General features: G+C 37.9%; 1 protein-coding gene across 1 annotated transcript in view; it reads right to left on the bottom strand.

The window, feature by feature from the left end:
* LRCH3 (leucine rich repeats and calponin homology domain containing 3) overlaps positions 1–20,111 on the bottom strand; it is a 56,927-nt gene that overhangs the window by 10,549 nt on the left and 26,267 nt on the right. Inside the window, exons 6-17 of the mRNA XM_058812207.1 lie at positions 19,561–19,670; positions 15,318–15,411; positions 14,329–14,449; positions 11,731–11,879; positions 10,318–10,394; positions 7,568–7,660; positions 7,104–7,155; positions 6,833–6,973; positions 5,552–5,599; positions 4,503–4,556; positions 1,410–1,490; positions 57–128 (exon numbers count right to left, since the gene is read on the bottom strand). Coding sequence (XP_058668190.1) covers positions 57–128; positions 1,410–1,490; positions 4,503–4,556; positions 5,552–5,599; positions 6,833–6,973; positions 7,104–7,155; positions 7,568–7,660; positions 10,318–10,394; positions 11,731–11,879; positions 14,329–14,449; positions 15,318–15,411; positions 19,561–19,670 — 1,092 coding nt within the window. The remainder of the gene's footprint in view (positions 1–56; positions 129–1,409; positions 1,491–4,502; positions 4,557–5,551; positions 5,600–6,832; positions 6,974–7,103; positions 7,156–7,567; positions 7,661–10,317; positions 10,395–11,730; positions 11,880–14,328; positions 14,450–15,317; positions 15,412–19,560; positions 19,671–20,111) is intronic.

The raw sequence follows: 20,111 nt of genomic DNA, 5'->3' as shown, positions 1-20,111 counted from the left end.
GCGGATCCAAGATTTTTTTGTTGGCTCTAGTGGTGAATGATAATAGCAAGAGATACCTTGACAGGACTGAAGGTAGAGGCACTAGGCAGGGTAGTAGCACAGCTTTCTTGGTTCAACCCTGAGAGTGACTGAATGCAGAAAGAAAGAGAAGGCAGTAGCAGAGTTAGTGAGTAGCTGACAGGTACATAAAGGTGGAAGTAAAAATGAAGAGGTGATCACAATCACATTCTTAGAAACACTCAACAAGCAGCACATCAATACTTGCTGAATTATACTTAAAGCCTTCCTATCCTCCTGAACTTTCTGGGAGGTATAGTACTTCTTTTACATATAATCCAGTGACATTAAAAACAGAGTTAAGAACAGTCAGTGAGGCAAAAGCTTCTTTAGTAACATCTACGCCATCAGAAAAAAAAGAAATTTTACCCTACAATGATCCATTCTAGGCAATCACTAAAAATAAACAGCTTCCTCTTTAGTGTTTTGAGGATGTTATGCATGTCTGAAAAATCAGGGAAACCCATGTACAAGAGGCTCAGTAATACACAGTTTATATCTGCCACAAACACTAACAACTGGTCCTTGTGATTACCCACGAAGTAGATGAGGTTCTGTGGGTAGAATCTCACTCTTGGGGAAGATGTCAGTGTCAGGATTTACAGTGTTGCCATAAATAAAGTGCAGTCACATTTCAATTATGACCAGTGTCAAACCCAGCCAAATAAATAACTTTTCCTGTTTAAAGAACAGAGGCTGTAGTTGTGCCCATCTGTCACTGACAGGCAGATCTAGGAGGCCAAATCCTGTGTCTCACTGAAAGCACCATCAGAATTTCAACATTTGAGGACTGAATAGCTCACTATGCTTTCTGAAACAGCATTCAAATAGCAAAGTGACAGTTCAGCACAGGAAAGAACATCAAATGACACCTGGAAACTCTACACGTAGGGAAAGATACATTTGGGAGTTAGTTTTTAAAACATTTGCAACTTTTCTGCCACTTCAGACCAGCACAGCCAGAAGGACTAGAAGGGAAGGTTTACACTCAGGGCAAGCCTTAAACACAAATGTTTTTAGCCCCTGTAGAGACTTACAGCTGATCCTCAAGATTGCCTCTTTGTCCAGAACAGGGCAGAGCCAAAATGGTGGGATTTTTTTTAAGAGTTTCAAGTATCACTTGTCTTAGACAACACATTAGCTAGCACATGAGAACATTAAAATAAATCAGAACTAGGTGCTCTGTATCATCAAGGTATCTGCTTATTCCTGTATGAACAGAGCAGGGCAAGCTTGACACAGATTAAGAAGAAGGGGTCACCATGCACACAGGCAGCAGTGGGCACAGGGAAGGGGACACAGCACAGCACAGGAGGGACAATCACAACACCAACACACCGCATGCTCTTCACCTGTTTGCGAGTGCCTGGCCTCCTTTTAATGGTATTGGTGTTATTGTCAATCTCAAACACAAAGAGAGGCTCAAAGCCATTCTGTCAGGGACAGTGAGGAAAGAGAGAGGGAAGAAAGGAAGAAGTGATGCAAAGAATGACTGTGAGAAAAGGCAGCCACAACACCAAAGGAGTTAGGAGGCTGCAGCTCAGACTTACACCACCCTCTGCACATGCTGCACGCAGTCTTTAGGCCTAGCACTGAAGTCACAAAAATTTCCCTGTGCCAGAAACAACTGCAGATACAGGGAGTGCCAAAGGAGAGCCCAACCAGAACTCTGCATGAACCAAATAAGGATATTTTAAGAGAATTCAGTTATTAAACATTTGAATACACAAATGAATGCAAAGGTCTGAGAGAAAACTCCATGGTACAAGTCTGCCTAAGTCAAGTCCTGCTTACTTTACCCATAACCATTATTATTTGTAACACCCTGTTGCTTAACTTAAATGCAGTCTTAACTTCAGATGTTTCAGAGATCCTATGTGCTAACAGTAATGTGACAGACTCAGGCTACATTTGAGACCACAACAATAAAACAACTCAAGGAAGGGAGCATAAGGCAGCAATGACACAAAGGTTGTGAGAGGATGAGGTCACAGCAGCTGCCTGATGCTTCTCAAGCACCTTGTGGGCTTCACAACAGAGAAACTGAGCAGCAGTTTGAGAGGTTGTTTTGGGGTTTTTTCCCCTTTTGACAGCAGTAATATTGTAAAGGACAGTGTAGGAGAAAACAAGAAACTATTTGGAGGAAAATGAGATTTAGAAGCAATGAAGGCTGAAACCAAGTCATTAGCCAAGTCTGAAAGCTTAACACCAGCTCTGAAAGTAATATCCATTGTAACAAATGGAACTATCCTTGTGAGAACAGCAAGAGGTTCTGACTAACATAAAACTTGTATTTTTTCAGAGAGGCCAGTGATTACACTTCTTTAACAACATTTTAGTCTGGTTATCCATCACAGGTCAACCCAAAGAAATCCACAGTGTGCAATGAAGTTCTACAGACAGACTCACTTCAAATCACAGGTATGCAGGAGGAACTACAACTAAAGGGAACCATTAACACCCACACAAGGTATGGGCAATCATTCTGGGACTTCAAACCAACTGTCCTGACATTGTTTATAAACAGAAAGAAATGGTCAGAGTAACCTGTGCAACATGAATACATTTTAATTTTAATTAGTGATTAAAGACAACAAAAAGATGACCAAAAGAAATACCAAAGATTTTAAAAAGGAGATTCACAACTGTAATTTTTTGTTAAAGCAGTAACAATGTCAGAAGAGTAAAGTAGTAAAATAGAAGTTCTGCTTTTAATTGCTTTTTACTTGTTTTCTAGCTACGTATTAGATTTAGTACTTTTAAAAGCTTTTCCTTATGGCCTCAGAAATTAGACCTAGCTAAAATTCAAACATATAAGGACAGGGGAAATTTCAAATGAAACATAACAGAATATAAAAAGGTAAAAACAATGTAAACTCTAATAATTTTTTAAAGCAATCTGACGACCATTTTCTTGTTGTTTTCACCTTTACACAAAAAATGGAACAAATTCATGAGCCAGTATGGGCCTAATGTTTCAGTTACAGTAATAGCCACAAACAGCTGCCCTGGCATAAGTGATTATCAGGTGGATTTCCACCACAGAAGACAGCTACAGATCACAAACCCCTGCATTTCATATACTATTATAATTTAGTGCTGCTGAAAAATATGAGGAACCAAAAGAAAAATGAGCAGAGAAATTATTGCTTTCAATCCTTCCCTGCCAGCCTGGTCACTCTTTTTGTGAAGTAAAAGGATGTAACTTGGTTAAAGACAAGAAAGGAAACAAACAGCAATGTTTGTTTCAATGTAGGAAGCCAGTTTCAATGTAGTTTCTGAAAATTCAGTATCTTAATTTACAACAAAGGTCATGTGATCACAAAATCAAATAGAAATGGGGTTTCTAGAGGCATCTTCAAATATGTTCCAAAGACAAATTCACTGACAAAAGAGAACCATCTCAATCCAAACTACTGCTGTTCTACTGCTTTTTATGACTTAACTATGAAAGTACATTTTAATATGCTCATTGATAGTGATTTCTCTAAACAGCCATATGATTATTAAATTTCTCTCTAACATTTTAAGCTTTCTTCCTCACCCACAAAGTACTAGTCTTACAAAAGCAGAAAACCCAAAAAGTCTGAATAAAGACACAGTAAATACCTTGACCAACACATTCAGGAGAGAGACACTCTAACCAAGAGCACTGCCTAAAGAAAATTTAGGCTGATAATGCAAGCACATAAATCAAGAAAATAAATTCTAGGCATGCAGTCATGCAACAGCAGGCGAATCAGGTGTATTTTTAATTTTCTAGACACGGATTATGACATTAATTAGATTTTTTAGTTGCTACATTGCTAAGATGCCACAAAGGAAGTAATAGCATAAAACATGAAATATGTGCACACTTGTTTTTATTTTTGATAAGCCTTCAAAATAGATTATTTTTAAGACATTTTCCCTAATAAACAATAAAACTGGATGAGGAGTATTTAATGATTTGTAGCATTCATAAGTAGAACACTTTTTTTCTTGTGCCAAGTATTTCTAACCCCCATGTGCAGGACACAGACAAGTTAAAGCAGAAGGCTGTACTAAGCATTAAAACTGCTTCCTTGCCACTGAAGAGCACATCAATTAGGAAGCAAGCTGAATGGCAAAGAAATCGAACCAGAACAACTAGAGATGAATTCTTCATTTTAGAAACTGTTCTTTACTATCAGTAATTGTCTTCTGCTCTCAAACAAAATATAAACTTTAATTATTTTGTGGAAAAACATCATTGTATTATTAGCAAATGTCTGACAGCGAAAGTGTCAACACATTCGTAACATCGTAGTTCACAGCTAAGCTACTTTTCAAAGGAGGTGGTCATGTTTTATGCTATTTAGATTAGCTCTAAAAGAGTTGGTCTAATCTGAGACAATCATTACATGTTGTCATTTCTATGCTCTAGAATCTGCCACAGAAAAAGGCCATTACGTGCAGGATCTTACCACTAACAAGGCACTATCATCAGTATGCTGAGACCTTCTGGATGGAAAGGGACACTGGGAGGTGGGAGAGATGGAGCAATGTCAGAAACACACACAATGTCAGAAACACATGGTATGTGAACAGACAGACATTTTGGAACATGTACTGCTTGCTTATAGCACCGTGAGGCTCTTTAAAACAATCCCTGAAGTGTCTGTAACTGTAGGAACACACAGCCTCGTGACCCAGGAACTACAGAGCAGTCACATTACTTAAGGAATCAATTATTCTGCTTTCTGTGTTGTGTCAAGCAAATACAGAACACTATGCATTCACAGTGCTGACTCTGGTAGAACAAAGGACCTTTTAAAAGAATAAATTAAGAACAGAAAAACATTAAGAAGAAAAAGGAGCAAAAAACTATTTCAATTACCCCATGTTTTGCTAATTTTCTAACAAAAAGAGTTAGCTGCAAAACATTGCTAAAGAACTATTATATTTGTTATAATATTAAAAGTTTTGATCTAATTAACACTACCAAGTGACTTTATAATCAAAAATCACAACATGATTTTGATTATAAATACTACATTATTGTAAAACTATAAAAAACTTATAAAAATATTTATTCCTTTTTCTGACAACCCTCAAAATTCTAAAGCTTAATATTTCTGGGACAACTGGTGATCTAATAACAGGAAACTGGGAGAAAACTGATTTGTGAAGGATGACTATAACACTGTAACCTGACTGAACACTCCTGTTAGAACATAAACTGCCCTGCTCACAAGGAGCAGGTTAGAATAGAATATGAAATATATTTTCTGCAGAGAACATAGGAAAACATACAAAAATAATAAAGCAACACACTTGGACAGGCAATCTACACAAACAGAAGAAAATTCTAGGCCGAGCCCATTTAAAAAACCCCAACCCAAGGCTTAATAGTATGTGAAAAAACTATGCTATAACCCAATTTTGAGGTATTTTCCACAATAAGGATAACTCTGATGGAGAGCTAGGAATTTAAGTGCTGACATCCATACTAGTGCTCTTACTGGACTCTTACCTCACTATCCATTGGGCTTTGTTTCTGAGGACTTAAGGAGGCTTTATGCTACACAGAAAAAGAAAAAATAAAACTTAAAATAATGTCACAGAGAAACAAAAGCACACAAGCAAGCAGCGTAACTTAAAAGTGTTTGAAAACAGAGGTCTCACTTTTTAAAACAGAATGTGCACTGGGTTCACTGAGCTGAAACTTCCCCAATATTAGTAAAAAATCAGCCTTTATTTCACATTCAAACAAACAAAAATTTAAAATTATGCATATGAAAGATGCACAATAAACCCAAAATATAACTCATGTGAGGAATTTAACTGCTGAGAATAAAGTGGTCATGAACAACAAAGGAAACAGAAGAAAAATACCCAAAAACCAAACCCAACCCAAAAACCCCAGGAGACTCATCAAAGAACAACATGCATCCTATAAGCTTAATCTTTAACTAAAACACTGAGCTGAATCTTTAATAAGCAGCTTTACTACAAAATAGTGCCAGAGGCCTAAGAATAGTTGTTGCTAATGAAAAGCCTGGTTTTAGGCAGCTAAGACCTTTTTCTAGACTAACTTTATACATTAAATATAAGCAATAAACCATGCTTTGCCTCTCTGCAGACCACTCTAAACACAAAATAAATATTAACTGTAATATTTCTTAAATTTGTGATGGTAAATGTCAGGTAAGTGACCAGAGCAGCAAACAGTAAACCAAATTTAAATCAACTATCATATAAAAAAACTGGCATGCTAAACAGAAGACATGAATGCAGAGATAGAGACAGTGAAGACACAGTGCTCAGAGTGAGTGCCTGATGTACCACAGGTCTGCACCCACACTTTACCCAGAACAAACTTATTTTTTTATCACAAAACAGCAAAATAGATCAGGCAGCATTAAATTTTTGTGTGTATGATTATTTCCTCCCTGCCAAATATGTCTTCAAAATTAAACTGCCTCTATGCCTTCTCAGAGAAAGGCCTCTTCTTTCTTAAACCAATGCCATTGCATCTATGCAAATGAAAATTGAAAGTATGAGGTGAAATATGCAAAAATCAGAATTCTTTGCAACAATCACATTTTGGATAAATCTTCCATCTTCTTCCTCAGTTCTAGCTTTTCCTGTATTAAGCTACAGCACCAACACTTAATGGACTTAAATGGTATTTGTCCAAATTCTTTATGAAGTGCCAGGAGTATAACATACAAGCAGTAACTATCATGGCAATTAGTTATAATTAAGGGATTTAGAAAAGATAAAATATGAAGTAGGTACTGAAAGGAGGCACCTTAACAAAGTCAAGGACAGCTTCTCTCTGGATCTGCTTGGTTCTCATCCTCTCCTCCTCGTACTGCAGGGCTGCCAGCTGTGCCTCGCGGCGTGTGCGCTCGATGTGCCGGCGCTGCAGCTCCGAGTCCGCGCTGGGCACCTGCAACCAAACAGGCACCAGGGGCTGTGAGGCTGCAGATGGGCTGTGGAGAAGCTGCCCACGTCTCATGGGGACACCACTTTGGTTTCACATCAAACCCATTCAAAACTAATTGAATTCTATGTCTTACCTGGGTGTGGTGACTTGATAGCGAGAGAAAATAAGGTGAATCAGGCAGGGGTCTGACAAATGCAAAAACAGAGAGTAAGTAGACTTTTAATCTTAAATCCAAAAATTCTGCATACATGAATTGTCAGTGACACACAAGTAGCTGATGAAATCAGAAGAGTAACTGTCTACTAACAGCTGTGATGATGATTTAACACTGTGAATGACAGATTTTGTGAGTCATTTCTATTTCTTCTCCTGAATTGTAATAACATTTTTTTACAGCACAAGATGTACCAGTGGGGTTGTACACTTGGCCTACTACATTGACATACTCAGTACTTTATACCCATTCTCTAAGAGTAACCAAACCAGGAATTTTTCACATGATCCTCATTTAGAGGAACAACTGCATAGTATGATTATTTGAGGGAGGGGAAAGCAATAAAATGAATCAGCAGAAACACTCAATTTCTTTTTCCCTACCTCTCTGTCCTGTCCACATAACTCCTTAGTATTTGATGCTCTCTGTCTTGCATCAAATTTAGAGTTTCAGGTCTTCGTAATTCATCTGTATCCCTGCAGGTAAGAGACCAGGTGGAAGGGGATTTGGCCACTGATGCATATAGACTACTGTCAGATTAATTCCACTTTAGATCACAACTGTTAGATCACAACTGCAAGTCAGATCACAACTGCAGTTCATAATTAAAACACAACTTGCTGAATTAACAATGATTTAAAATGCACAAAGATGGATTCTCTCTTTTAAGACAATATTTGGGTTATTGCAGGCCTTATTCTGCTCTGGAAAGAGCAGAATTATTTTAAACATCAGGAACCCTGGGTATTTTCAGCACAAATCTGCTCACCTCACCAATCAGGTGACTGCCAGTGACACAAGACCTCAAAGTCACAAGGTAAACAAAAACCCATCTGGCTCTTATCCATCATATCAACAATAAGAGAGAAATTCTGCAGTCAGTTCTTTGCCAGAAGGCAGCTGTAAGCACTGAAACAATTCCCAAGGTCCACAGCCTACAGCATGTACCCTGACATGTTGCTGCCTACAAACAAAGTTGATGGAAATCAAGGAGCTTCCTCTTGACAGCCTAAACTCTGTGACCTTGGCTCCTGGGGCAGCCATGGAACACAGACACACTTCACCATGCATTTCCAAAAAATGTCAGTCCAGCTGGCTGTGTGCACACTTAGGGCCTTTTCCTCATGGAGATGAGACGTGGAAGACCCAGATGTTACAGGTCTCTTCTGTTACTTAAATTAGCACTGAAGCACATGAGAAACCCATTACTTAGAGCTGTTTTGAACAGACACGACTGGGTTCAGCTCAGTGCCAAGGAGTGTGTTCAGAGCAGAGTACACACAGCTTTGGTGCATCAGGAATGCACCACAGTTTGTCCAGAGGCATAAACTGTATTTATTTAATTGAATCAACTAATATAAGTACTCTTGAGATGAAGTCTGTGTTACATCCAACTTTCAGTTTTAATGGCTCCAGCATGCTAAAGAAAAAAAAAAAAAAAAAGAAGAGGCTGGCTGCCAAGGCATTTGCACAGAATTACTGGGGAAGCCCTTTACAGCTTGTGGTTGCCACAAAATAAAATATTTGACTAATACAAGCTTAAAATACAAAAAATTACTCATTGTCATATGGCTGTTTTTACACAATTTTGAAGGCAGTAACAACATGATCTGGTTTTAGTGCCTTCATCATTTCACTCTGCTGCAGCATAGTAAACTACAATTCATTCAGATTGCTGATTAACTACTTCAGCATGGAGATCTCCTGCTATCCTCAAGTTAAATTTTGAAATCACTGGATAGCTTACTGAGCTACAACTTCCTTTATCATTAACATCTGTCTATGTAAACAGCAGCTCTCCCCAGCTAACCAGCCTTCTCCAATTTCCTTCAGATTTATCATGGAAACCAGGGTTTGCAAGGTTTAATTATTTCCATGTTGACCACAAACGTTCAAATAAAAAAAAAAGAAGTAAACAAACAAGCAAAAAGTCAATTTTTCAAACGAAGAGCACTCTTTTTTTGGGGGAGAGCATGGCAGAATTGCTATATCAGTTTATACCTGACCTGTGGACAGGATAAGGACTGCGGACATATGCTGAAATAGCTACCCTCCCTTATATCAGTACAGCTACTGTATCTGCACATTTTCTGCACATTTCAGAATGCCTATTAAAATGTTGCCAAAACTCTGGAAAAATTTATACACTAATCTTGGTTTCATTTGCTCTTTCAATACCATTTCAGAATCCATTAAAAATTGGTTTCTACTGACAGTATAAGTAATGACCTACTTAGCACTAGCAGTTGTCTTTTCCACCACTCCCCCACCCCCCAAACATTCCAAGTACAACTGGGCTGGTTTTCTGTGGAGTCCCTGCAAATTCACTTTCAGAAATGCTTCAATAGCATAATAAAGGCTCTATCAATGTTCATTTGCAAGAATTGTTTTTTATCATTTATTTGCTTATCTTTTTTTTTTTTAACTAGACATCCAAAATTCTTTTCAGAAACCTAACCACCCCTCACTGATACTCTGTCAAATTCTGACCTTTATATAACAGATAAGCATTCTCTCCAATAATCATTAAAGTAATCAATTAAGAGTAATCATTAAAGAGCATGGGCATACTTCATCAAAATAAACAACTTGTTTTCAGAATTGATTACCATTCTATCCCTTCTGCTGATGTAGGCTCATGATTATGGCCCAGAAAGGTACTTTTTAAAATAAATTAATCTTCCACAATACCAAAACCAGCAGGAGACAACCAAGAATGTGTCCTCACAGCACATCAGATACTCCATGCTATCTCCATCCTTCCTGCAAGTACCTTTATCCCTTTTGTCCTCTTTGCACTACAGCTTAAATCAACTATTCAATCAAAGCACAAATTAAATCACAAAAAGCAGATATTAAATCAGTATAAAAATATGCATTTTAATTATGCAGATTTCTTTAACCAACTGATTTTAAGTCAAGTATTGGCAGAGAACAGCTATGCCTTTTGCTCACTGCCATTATTAGAATTCCAATTCCTAATTTGGAGCAGTAACTTATCAAAAAAGTGCCATACACACTTCTGGCAAAGCAACAGGAAACAATGCCATTTTCTAAAAATGTTCAGTAAATACATGCTCTGTATTCATCACAAAATTCTGGACAAAATTATTGTTGCCATAGTAATTCTTACCTGTTTTGATGTAAATGTCTTCTTGAATCCTCTGTTCTCTGAAAGTCTCTGATGGATACAGGCTTTACTGGTGAGCTCTAAGCAAAAAACCACAAAAGACTAAGCTAGCAATTTATTCAGAAAACTGTACATTAATGCCAAACAATCTCTCTGTAGAGCTCCATCTGTAACTACTGGTATTTAAAACACCTGACAGCAAAGCACAAAACACAAGTCAGGGATGTTCGTTTCCAACCAAGAAAGCTCACTCTTATTTTTTTCTCCAATTTAAATAAATAATAGTTTCAAGATTAAATATGCTGGTAACTTTGGGAGTTTAAAACCTCCAGTATTAAGAATCATGCAGAGAAGTTCAGGTAGGTATAAAATTTGTATTGAAATGGAAATACATTCTTTGGAGTTTAGCTCTACAAGTGCAGAGTAGTGAAGATTGGATTCTCAGAAATATAGAATAAAGAAGCTGATGGTCCTTTACAACATTCTAAAGACAGGTCCCAGAAAGACTAAGAAAGCAAAACATGGGATTAATAAGAAGACTCTCGATTTAATTTCAGCAATGAAATAATTTATCCTATTGGGAACAGGGACATATTGCCTTTGGTGTTATTTAAAAACTTCCACTGCTACCCATTAATATAAGAAAATAGAAACTTAGAAGAAGTTAGAAGAAACTTTTCAAGATAAACGTGTCAATTTTCACTCATGCCTGCATGCATGCTGCTAATGCAGTCAGCCTTCCTAAGCAGTCTTTTTAGAGAAACTACTCCTTCAGCTAAAAAGCAGTTTAATTTGTATGACTAGACAGACCCTGAGGAATAGCTGCTGTGATGCTGACCAATGCCTTTTCCCTATCTACAGCAAGGAGTCCTGGGGTTGCATTGCCTAGAGTTGACTTAGGAAAGTTTTGCTCTTGCGTCTGTGCTTCAGCTTCTGTGATCTGATATTAAATTTATGAGCTTTGTAAAATGAATGCATCTCTCATATCTGTGTGACTGATTTTAAACAGTAATAAAAGGTTCACAAGATAGGGACCAAGCTCCTACATAAAAGCTAAAGCTCCCCTTTTTTTTCTTTCTTTCTTGACATAGCAAATATCTTTCTGTTTCAAAACACACAGAACTTGGAAAGGACACATCTGAATCACAGCACCACAGTTACTGTTTAAGCAGAGCAGCCACAAAGATTTTTTCAGACAAGTTATTCATGTAGTCTGTACAGTGAGCCACTGAACTGTGTAATTGTGTACATTGGTATTAAGAACATAGAAGGAAATATGATGTGGCTAAAAATCTGTTTCTATAGGTTCAGTTTCTGAGGACTCTCTCCAGAAGGGTAACATCCAAATGACTTAACAGGGAAGAGTTTTCCCAAGGGCTGTGCTGTGAACTGAGTGAACACAAGGGAAGGCCCCACCTCGTTGGAGATGCGCCGCTGGTCGATGTAGGCCATGAACTGGGAGCTGAGGCTGTCTGTGTCCTGGCACTTGGGCTGCCTCACCTCCTCCTCCTCCTCCTCTGTGGCACAGCTGTCAATGTAGTCAATCTGATCCAGATCGTGTTCCACTTTACAAACACACACAGAGAAAACAGCCACTGTTAGATAACCCATGAGAGAGGACAAAACCCAGCAATGCAGCACGGTCAGGAGCTAAGGCCCTGCTTTTTCTACCATCTGGGAAAGCTCAGCCTGAAAGCTCCCGGATTTTGTCAGGCCCGCTAACATTAGATCAACAAATTTTGAAATAATTGTAAAATTTATGCCTTTTAAAAAGCAACAAGGAACATGTATGAAGGAGGTAGTTTTATACTGCTGGCTGCAAATACTTTTGCAGTGACTGAAAAAGTAAATAATGTGATTTCCTTTTCAAAACCAAAAACTACATATCCAAGTATTTCAGCTAATATCAAGATTGTACAATGACCTGTGTATATTTTGGAATAATTTCTCTTGGTTCTCTGTCAGAAAAATCAGAATGCATATGACAGATCCTTCTACTAGTGTTACTACTACAACAAAAAAGAGAGCAGCATGTCTAAGTTATCTGGATGCAAATACAAGAAATATAAGAAGTGTATGTGGAAATAATGAACAACACTACAGAAAACAACAAAATTCCTCTAAAACAATATAAGGCATCTACAATTTTATTTTAAAAGAAGAATGAAAAAGAAACTAGGAATCACTGAAATGAGAGCAAGAAACAGCACAGTGTGGCTGGTATTGATTTTTCTTTGTGTGGGAGATACTAAGTAGGGCAATTTTTTCACTTGTCACTGCTTTTCCACATTCTGCCCAGGGATTCTGAGAGTCATGACATTGAGCAAACGCCCCTGGTGAAAAATATTGCACTGGGGATGCAGGGGAAAGTATAAGTTCCTTTTCAGAGCACTAGAGATTTCTTTTTTCTTAAAACTCTCCCCAAACTTGCTCCAGACTCTTGCAGACATTCTTCTTTACTCCCCCGCCCCTTTCCTGCTTGTCTAAAACAGACTTCTCTTTGCCTCACCACACAATCTAGCAACTGTTACTGCCAAAGCCACCCCCTCTGCTACTACAACCATCCAAAACTACATTCCTATATACTGTGGCTTCATTAAATTTCCATCTCAGTTTCAAATCTTAAAAAAACCCAAAAAACCCAAACTTCCCTTCTTTCCAGGCTTGCTTATTAAATAATGATGATGATAATAACAACAACAATAGAGAAAAAGGTGAAAGACAATAGTAGTTGTGTTAGGAACTGTAAAACTGCTAAGCATCTGGATCTCTGACAGTCACATGCTATGGTTTGTGCCCCTCCCAGGTACACCTACTCATGAACTGATCATGCTCCAGCTTAAAAGTCTGCTATAGGCATTTTGAAATCCCTGGTGTGCAAAAGCCAAAGAACAAAATAAAGTTAGTCTTGGAGGCAGAGCTGGCAGCACTACCTCTTATTAAGGCTGCCCAACACTCCCTATGACACCATATCTTCAATTCTTCTAACTGCCAGAATGTAACTGTTTGAAATTAATTTCTTCCCCATTAATGTGTGAAAGACCTTGAGTTAAATAAAAAGTTTCAAAATATTTCTAGAAGGCGGCAAAGAAAACAGAATATTGTTTGCACAGAAGACTAAGACCAAGAAAAGAAGATGGCAAAAGATAAAGATGAGAAGAGGAGAGAAGTGAGGACATCAGATGTAGCTGGGAAGAGTAACACTTAGAGAAAATAAACTGTAGCTATCAGGGAAAATGAAAACCAGGGAGCAGCTGACAAAGAAGAAGAAGATCAAAGTATATGCAGATGAGATCTAATAAGTACTGCAGAACAATGGAGAAGAAGGAATGATTGAGAAAACAAACCTGAAGCACTGTTAAAATTAAGGCATATAAACAAAAGGAGACACTGGTAGCAGATTGCTGGAAGTTAAAATGAAAGAGGACTGGAGATCAAAAAACATGGAAAGCACAACCACCTCTTGAACAACTGTGAAAGTGATCCTGTGAGACTGAGAAAGCACAACAAAGCACTGCCACTCAGAACTACCAGCCCCTCCTGGATGATATTAAAGCTTGGATTAAAACCCAAAACTGGAATGAGACACTAGTACCAGTCAGAAATATGAAATTCCCTGACAAAATTGCTCATCCTGTTCTCACAACAGTTGGCACAGAGCACTGACAATGTACTGCTGTAGTAAATTTTCCCCAGAAGCTCAAACAGCAAAACTCTATGCACTGAAATTCAGTATTCCAAAATAACATTTGAAGCAGTTGAGACTTTAATATAGGACACAGCCAAAAGCTGACAAAGTTTTCAAGAAAATACCAATTCTGCTGCTATTTGATTTTGCCTTTAACATCCTTAAAACAATAGAATTTTTACAGTTTTCACAACACTGTTTTTGTGTAATTCCACCTAGACCTTTCTGATTTTTTTCCTCTTTAAACAAGCTACTATCTGTAGGAAACATGCTGGAACTTTAATAATGATAACAATAAATACTGTTAGCCAAAAGTCACTACTTACCTCCACCATTAATTACAACTGCACTCCCTCTGTTTTCTTGGTACTGACTTTCTCTTCTCAGTCTCTGCTCTTTGGTGAACTCTGCCACACGTAATGGGAGATCTGAGAACTCATCTGTTGGCTTTGGAAAACAAACAGTGAAGTCTGGAAATATTTCTCTTCAGAAACATAATTTTGTAATCTACTACTTCTTTATTTGTCCTTGATTTGTATTTCAATTGCCCTGCTTTACAACCACAAAACATTGATTTAAAGCAAAAGACAGCCATAATGTATTGTTTTAAAAAAACATAGAGTTGAGCTTTCTTTAGAAACCAGCTACCTACAGTTTTGATTGCAGTACCTGCATGTGACTGAAAACATCTGAGGATGGAAAATCCTAGCACCTTCTCTAAAATCAAGTTAGGAGTGCAAGTATGGAGTATAGCTCACTGTGGCACTTTAGGTCTTGGCTATTTTCTGGATGTAACAAGAGGAAAAGGGAACTTCTTCCTGGCAATAATAATTTACAGTCTTTTGGCGAAGAGATCCTATTTTCCTCCTTGTAAATAGCAAACAGATTTTAATGTTTTAAACAAAGGAAGAAGACAAATTTCCATCTGATTTCCAGAGCTGAATTTTCAGGTTCAGATTTATTTTATTGAAACATCTTTTCATGAAAAATTAGAGTTGACTCAGCATTGTAATTTGATACTGTTACAAAGTCTTTAAAATGAAGAACCCTATTTTTCTCACTTTTTATGCTTCAGTAAATTAACCTCTCATGCACTGTTTTACACATTGCTGTTAATATTTCCAACTTGGGGTCTATCCCATATAAAATTAACCTTGCTTTTTCTCCAATAAACAACTAACAAGTAATATTGGCTCAAGGCAACCTGCACACCAGGACATGCATGTTACCCATGGAATGTGCTTCCAGATGCATACAATTATTTATCTTTACTGTACAGTACTGCAGTCAACAAAAATAAAGCTGCAACACTTACTTCATTCCCTGACCATCTTTTGTCTCCGCTGTCCACACTATTGAAGCCAGAATCGAGTGCTCCATATGGACGACTGGAATAGAGCTCCTCATGGCTGTCAAACACACAGTTTTAATTACTGTGATGGAAACACCACCAAAAGCTTCTCAGCCATTACACAGAATAAGCCACTCAGCAGCAGAATAAGCCACCAAGCACACTTGCAGTGTGTTCACAAGCTCAGCATGTCTGAAAATCTCACTCTGCACTTGCTACCATAGAGCAGGAGGCAGGTGCTGACAGCTCACCATCCCTGTCAGTCAGCTGTCACCTGCCACTGCCTGGCCCTCTGAGCTGAGCTGATTCAAAGGACAGATCCACTCTTCTTTTTCCCAAAGAGGAACTGTGACAAAGCAAACTGCAAACTGGTCTCATATTTCTCTGTTTTGCAAGTCAAACTTTCATTTTCTACTACTCAGATGTTTTGGTTGAAAACCACTGTCAAACAAACCTTGACATAAATATGTACAAAAGTACAAAATCACTGAAATTACAGAATATACTACTTTTACTCAAAACTATGCAGCATGTATTACATAAATGTCTTCTGTGATGTAATTACATAAGAAACTGCAGTAAGTTTCAGTACTTCAGATGCATCATAATACAATAACTGTAGAAGTACAGTTCTCATTTACAGAGCTGTGTCAATGACATGTCTAGACAAAGGCATTAGACATGTGCCCAGTGGTACAATACATACAACCAAACAGGCATACAGTTCTTTAAATTTCTGGGCTTAGGAACTACGTAATTCAGCATATAGCCATCACAGATGTCAACTCTGGCAACTGCTGCAGATAGCTACAGTAAAAGAGACAATGGGACTTGTCTGATCCACTGCAGATGGCATTTCACAATGGCTCAACTGTCCTATTGGCACTCGATGCCCCAGGGAGAACTGCAGCAGTAATTACTACATAATGCACAAGGAAGAATGGATTTCAGGAAGCTAATTGCATCAGCCCATCCTAACTAAATTGCAGGTCATTTTCTCACTGGCACTGCTCTCAAGTTGCTGCTCCCTCTGAAATTCTAGTTTCAGGAAATACTTATTTTCAAATTATTACTATTATTATCTTAATAGAAGACCAACAGACTACTCTCAAGGCCTATTTTAGTTTTCAGATAGACATGAAATAGCAAAGAAGGGATCCTTCCAGGAGAGATGGAGGCTACAGATGAGACACATTAAGCCATGCATCTGTTTCTATGCAGATGCAGACTAAAAGACAAGCTCTTGCATCTGCATGGAGTTTTGATTAACTCAAATCCACTTTTAGGGCCCTGTATTTGAACAGAAAGATCATCTGCACAATAAACCATCAGAAAGAAAAAAGCCAAAGAAAAAACCAACTCCCTTTTTCTGGTGGGAGGAAAAAAGAATGAAGTCACCCAATGTAGTTAGAGAGTTACTAATTTGAGTAACTGACAATAGAACCATAATTATACCAACAGTTCACAGAACTTACATATATTTTAAAAACATGGGTCAAAGAAATATCCATCTGCAGTAGGATCCTATTTTAAATGAATCAATATTTTCAGCATCTCCTGAGTGCCTTGCTGTAAACTAAACAATTATTACAAATTAATGAGCTCAAAAATGAGGAAGTTTTGATACAAATTTTCTTTTAGCCTCCCTTTTCAATTGGAGAATTTGTAAAGCTTTACATTTAACAATGAAGTTAGCTGGAAGCTCAAAAATACATAAACACTGTGCCCAGGACTTCTCCTTTTAAACAACAAAGCTCCTATCTGTCTTCCCAGCTCTCACAACTAAACCCACCTATCCAATACTACACACGTTACACATTTATAATCATACAGCAGCCATCCTGAAATCAGCTGAGACTTGAGATTTTTATTCCTCCCCAACCAACAAGCCACAAGGAACAATCATTAGGCATTTGGAGAGATCACACCATTGTGGGGTAACTACAGCTTAAAGGAAGCTGTGTAAAGCTTGAAATCAAAGGATGAGAAGCCAAATGCCTGCTAAGACCACCAATGACAGACAGTACTTGCTGCCATTTCCAGGTCACACTAAAAGCTGTATCTTTACCTCCTGTAAGCAAGAACAGTTGCCCCCGTCCCAGAATATTCACTACACTGGCTCACCCATGAGTACTTGGTGTTTTAAAACCTAGCTCCAGACTGTGCCAATCTGCCAACAAATGCTACACAGCTTTGACAGTTCTGCCTCCTCTCAACCTCATTCCCTCCAGCACCAACCTGAGCTGCTCTGAGTTTCACTGCCGCAAATGAGACTGGCTTGCTGCAGCTGAACAAAACTTGCTACAAGATAAATTTCACATAGCTTATGTTTAGAAGATGACTATCATTTAGAAAAGGACCACTGTTAACACTCTGGTTAAACAGTCTGATAGAATTTGACAAGGCTAAAACAATCAATTAGCTGTGCTAGAAGCTCCAACCCACGTCCTGCTATGGTGTTTCAGAGCATCTTGTTTTATTAGCAGTATCAACAGCCTTGCTATTAAAAATGTTTGACAAATGTGAACTGACAGCATGACACAGATTTCCTTAACTTTAAGAGTTTCTACCACTCAGACTCTCAACTTGAACTTGCATGGTATTACACCAAGCTGATCAGATAAACCAGCAACCAAGTCTAGTTGGACTGACTGATAGCGTATTTCTATTGGTCACCTTTGAAGATAACAAACACAAAGCTCTTGTGCTTTGCCTGGAAATATTAATTGCATCACAGCTGAAGGATTTTATTTCTTTCATCCTAAATTACATAAAAATATAATAACTAGGGATTTTCTCTTTCACAGGATCATTCCACAATTTTCTCCTAATATGTGCTCTGCTCCACTGACAGTTCTTCCATAGCTACATGAAGATGGAAGGAATCACCTGCAACACTAAATGCCCTAAACAGCCCAGTAACAACAAATAATTCTACCACCACCTCTTATCTCCTCTTAGGTACAGAAATACAGCAACGCCAGTTGAAGCTCATTTCATACTGCTGAGTCTGCTCTAGGTAAAAATCCTAGAGAAAAGTTCTGCCCTTGTTTTTACATTTACAATTTCAAGCTATGATTAAAATATATTAATTCTTTTCATTTCACAAAAGCAATTTATGAAAATTTCCAGAGCAATACACAGCTACAGACAACAATTAATCAGTAAACCTACAGCCCACCTGATTTTGAATTTCTCTTAAAAATTAACAAACTATGCTAGAGCTAAACAGATCATGACACTTTCTAATTTAGAGTCTTTTCCTTTCAGAGAAAGGACAGTATCCTTAGTATTATGCAGAAACCAGCTGGACCAGCTTGTATTGGAAATCGATTAACCCTTGACATGTTCATATGCTGACCTCATCTAGAACAGTAACTTATGACATTCTGTGCTGATGAGGAATCACTGTCAGTTCCTCATGCGAATTCTTCTTCATAAATCTGACTCATGATGATTTACTGTGAAGCCCCCTGATTTGTGTTTTATTGCTGCTAAGGCAGCAGTATATCCTTCAGCAACTCACTCCTCCACACATTATTACTACCTTCAAAGATGACTGAAGTAATTTTTATATATATTCACTTTCATACTTCACTGACTGCCTTTCTTCTGGATCACATAACAGAAATAAATCTCAACTCCTGCTTTTTGCTAGACATCTTAATTTAGCAGCTGATATGGCTGACTGTTCCAATATTTGTGTTACAATGCCAAGCAGCAGTGCCAAGTGACAGCTTGCCAGAAATAACAGTTTACTAACGGGGTGGAGATCAGCATTTACACCTGCGGTTTGAGCACAGCCGTTATAAAATTCTGTACAAAAGGTTAAAAATCACAGCTGGGATATCATTCAGTAAATCTGTGGAAAATATTAAAATCTTGTAAACTGAACACAGATGTTAACAACACAGGAGCATACCCCCTGTATTGTTTATTATTATTCTCTTTTTACTGCATATCAGCTCTGACACTGCCTTCCCTATGACACTGCCCAGGTCATCTCCTGAACCACTTCTCAGTTTTTACAGCTTACTAGAATGCAACATGAAATACCATAAACAGTATTTTTCAAAACCTCCTCAATGCACTTACCACTTACCAAAGAACAATCCTTGATCTGTTTTTTTAAAATAAACTCAAGGTGGACTGACAAAATTTTCGTGAATGCCATTAAAACTGGGAGCATGGTTTGTGCAAAACTTACCATGATCCAAATCCCATGGGTCTCCTATCATAATCAGGCAAGTCTGGAGCTATCTTGCATGCTTCTATATTCAGGTATTTAAATATATGAATTTTTCCTTTTATACATATCTTAAAAAAAAATTTAAAAATCAAGTAAGTATAATTTGACAATATATTTTCAAAATACACTACAGACATTCAAGATGCAGTTGAGAATAATAATAAATGAGCACATTTACATCAATCAATATATCTTTTATTCTAGTATCACTGCATTTTAGAGGAACACCTATAGGGGAGCATCATGGGATGCCTGTGGTAGACAAATGGAAGCTGTCCTCCAAGTACATCTGGTCTGCAAGCAATTCTGTCAGTTGGATGCTGAAATTTCATCATGCAAACAAGACATGAGCATTCACAAGTACCAGAATTTATACCCTTGGCATCAGAACAGATGCATCCCACCCATGCCCATATTTGAATGGCAGTGGCAGACTGCCAAAGCCAGCTCAAATTTATAGTCAATGAAGGCAGTAACAGCTGTCTCTGCTTTCACAAGGAAAGCAAAAC

The sequence above is a fragment of the Ammospiza caudacuta genome, chromosome 11 (genome assembly GCF_027887145.1).
Source record: "Ammospiza caudacuta isolate bAmmCau1 chromosome 11, bAmmCau1.pri, whole genome shotgun sequence".
NCBI classification, from domain to species: domain Eukaryota; kingdom Metazoa; phylum Chordata; class Aves; order Passeriformes; family Passerellidae; genus Ammospiza; species Ammospiza caudacuta.
The sequence above is the reverse complement of the archived record's forward strand: the minus strand, read 5'-3'. Positions and strand labels throughout refer to the sequence as shown.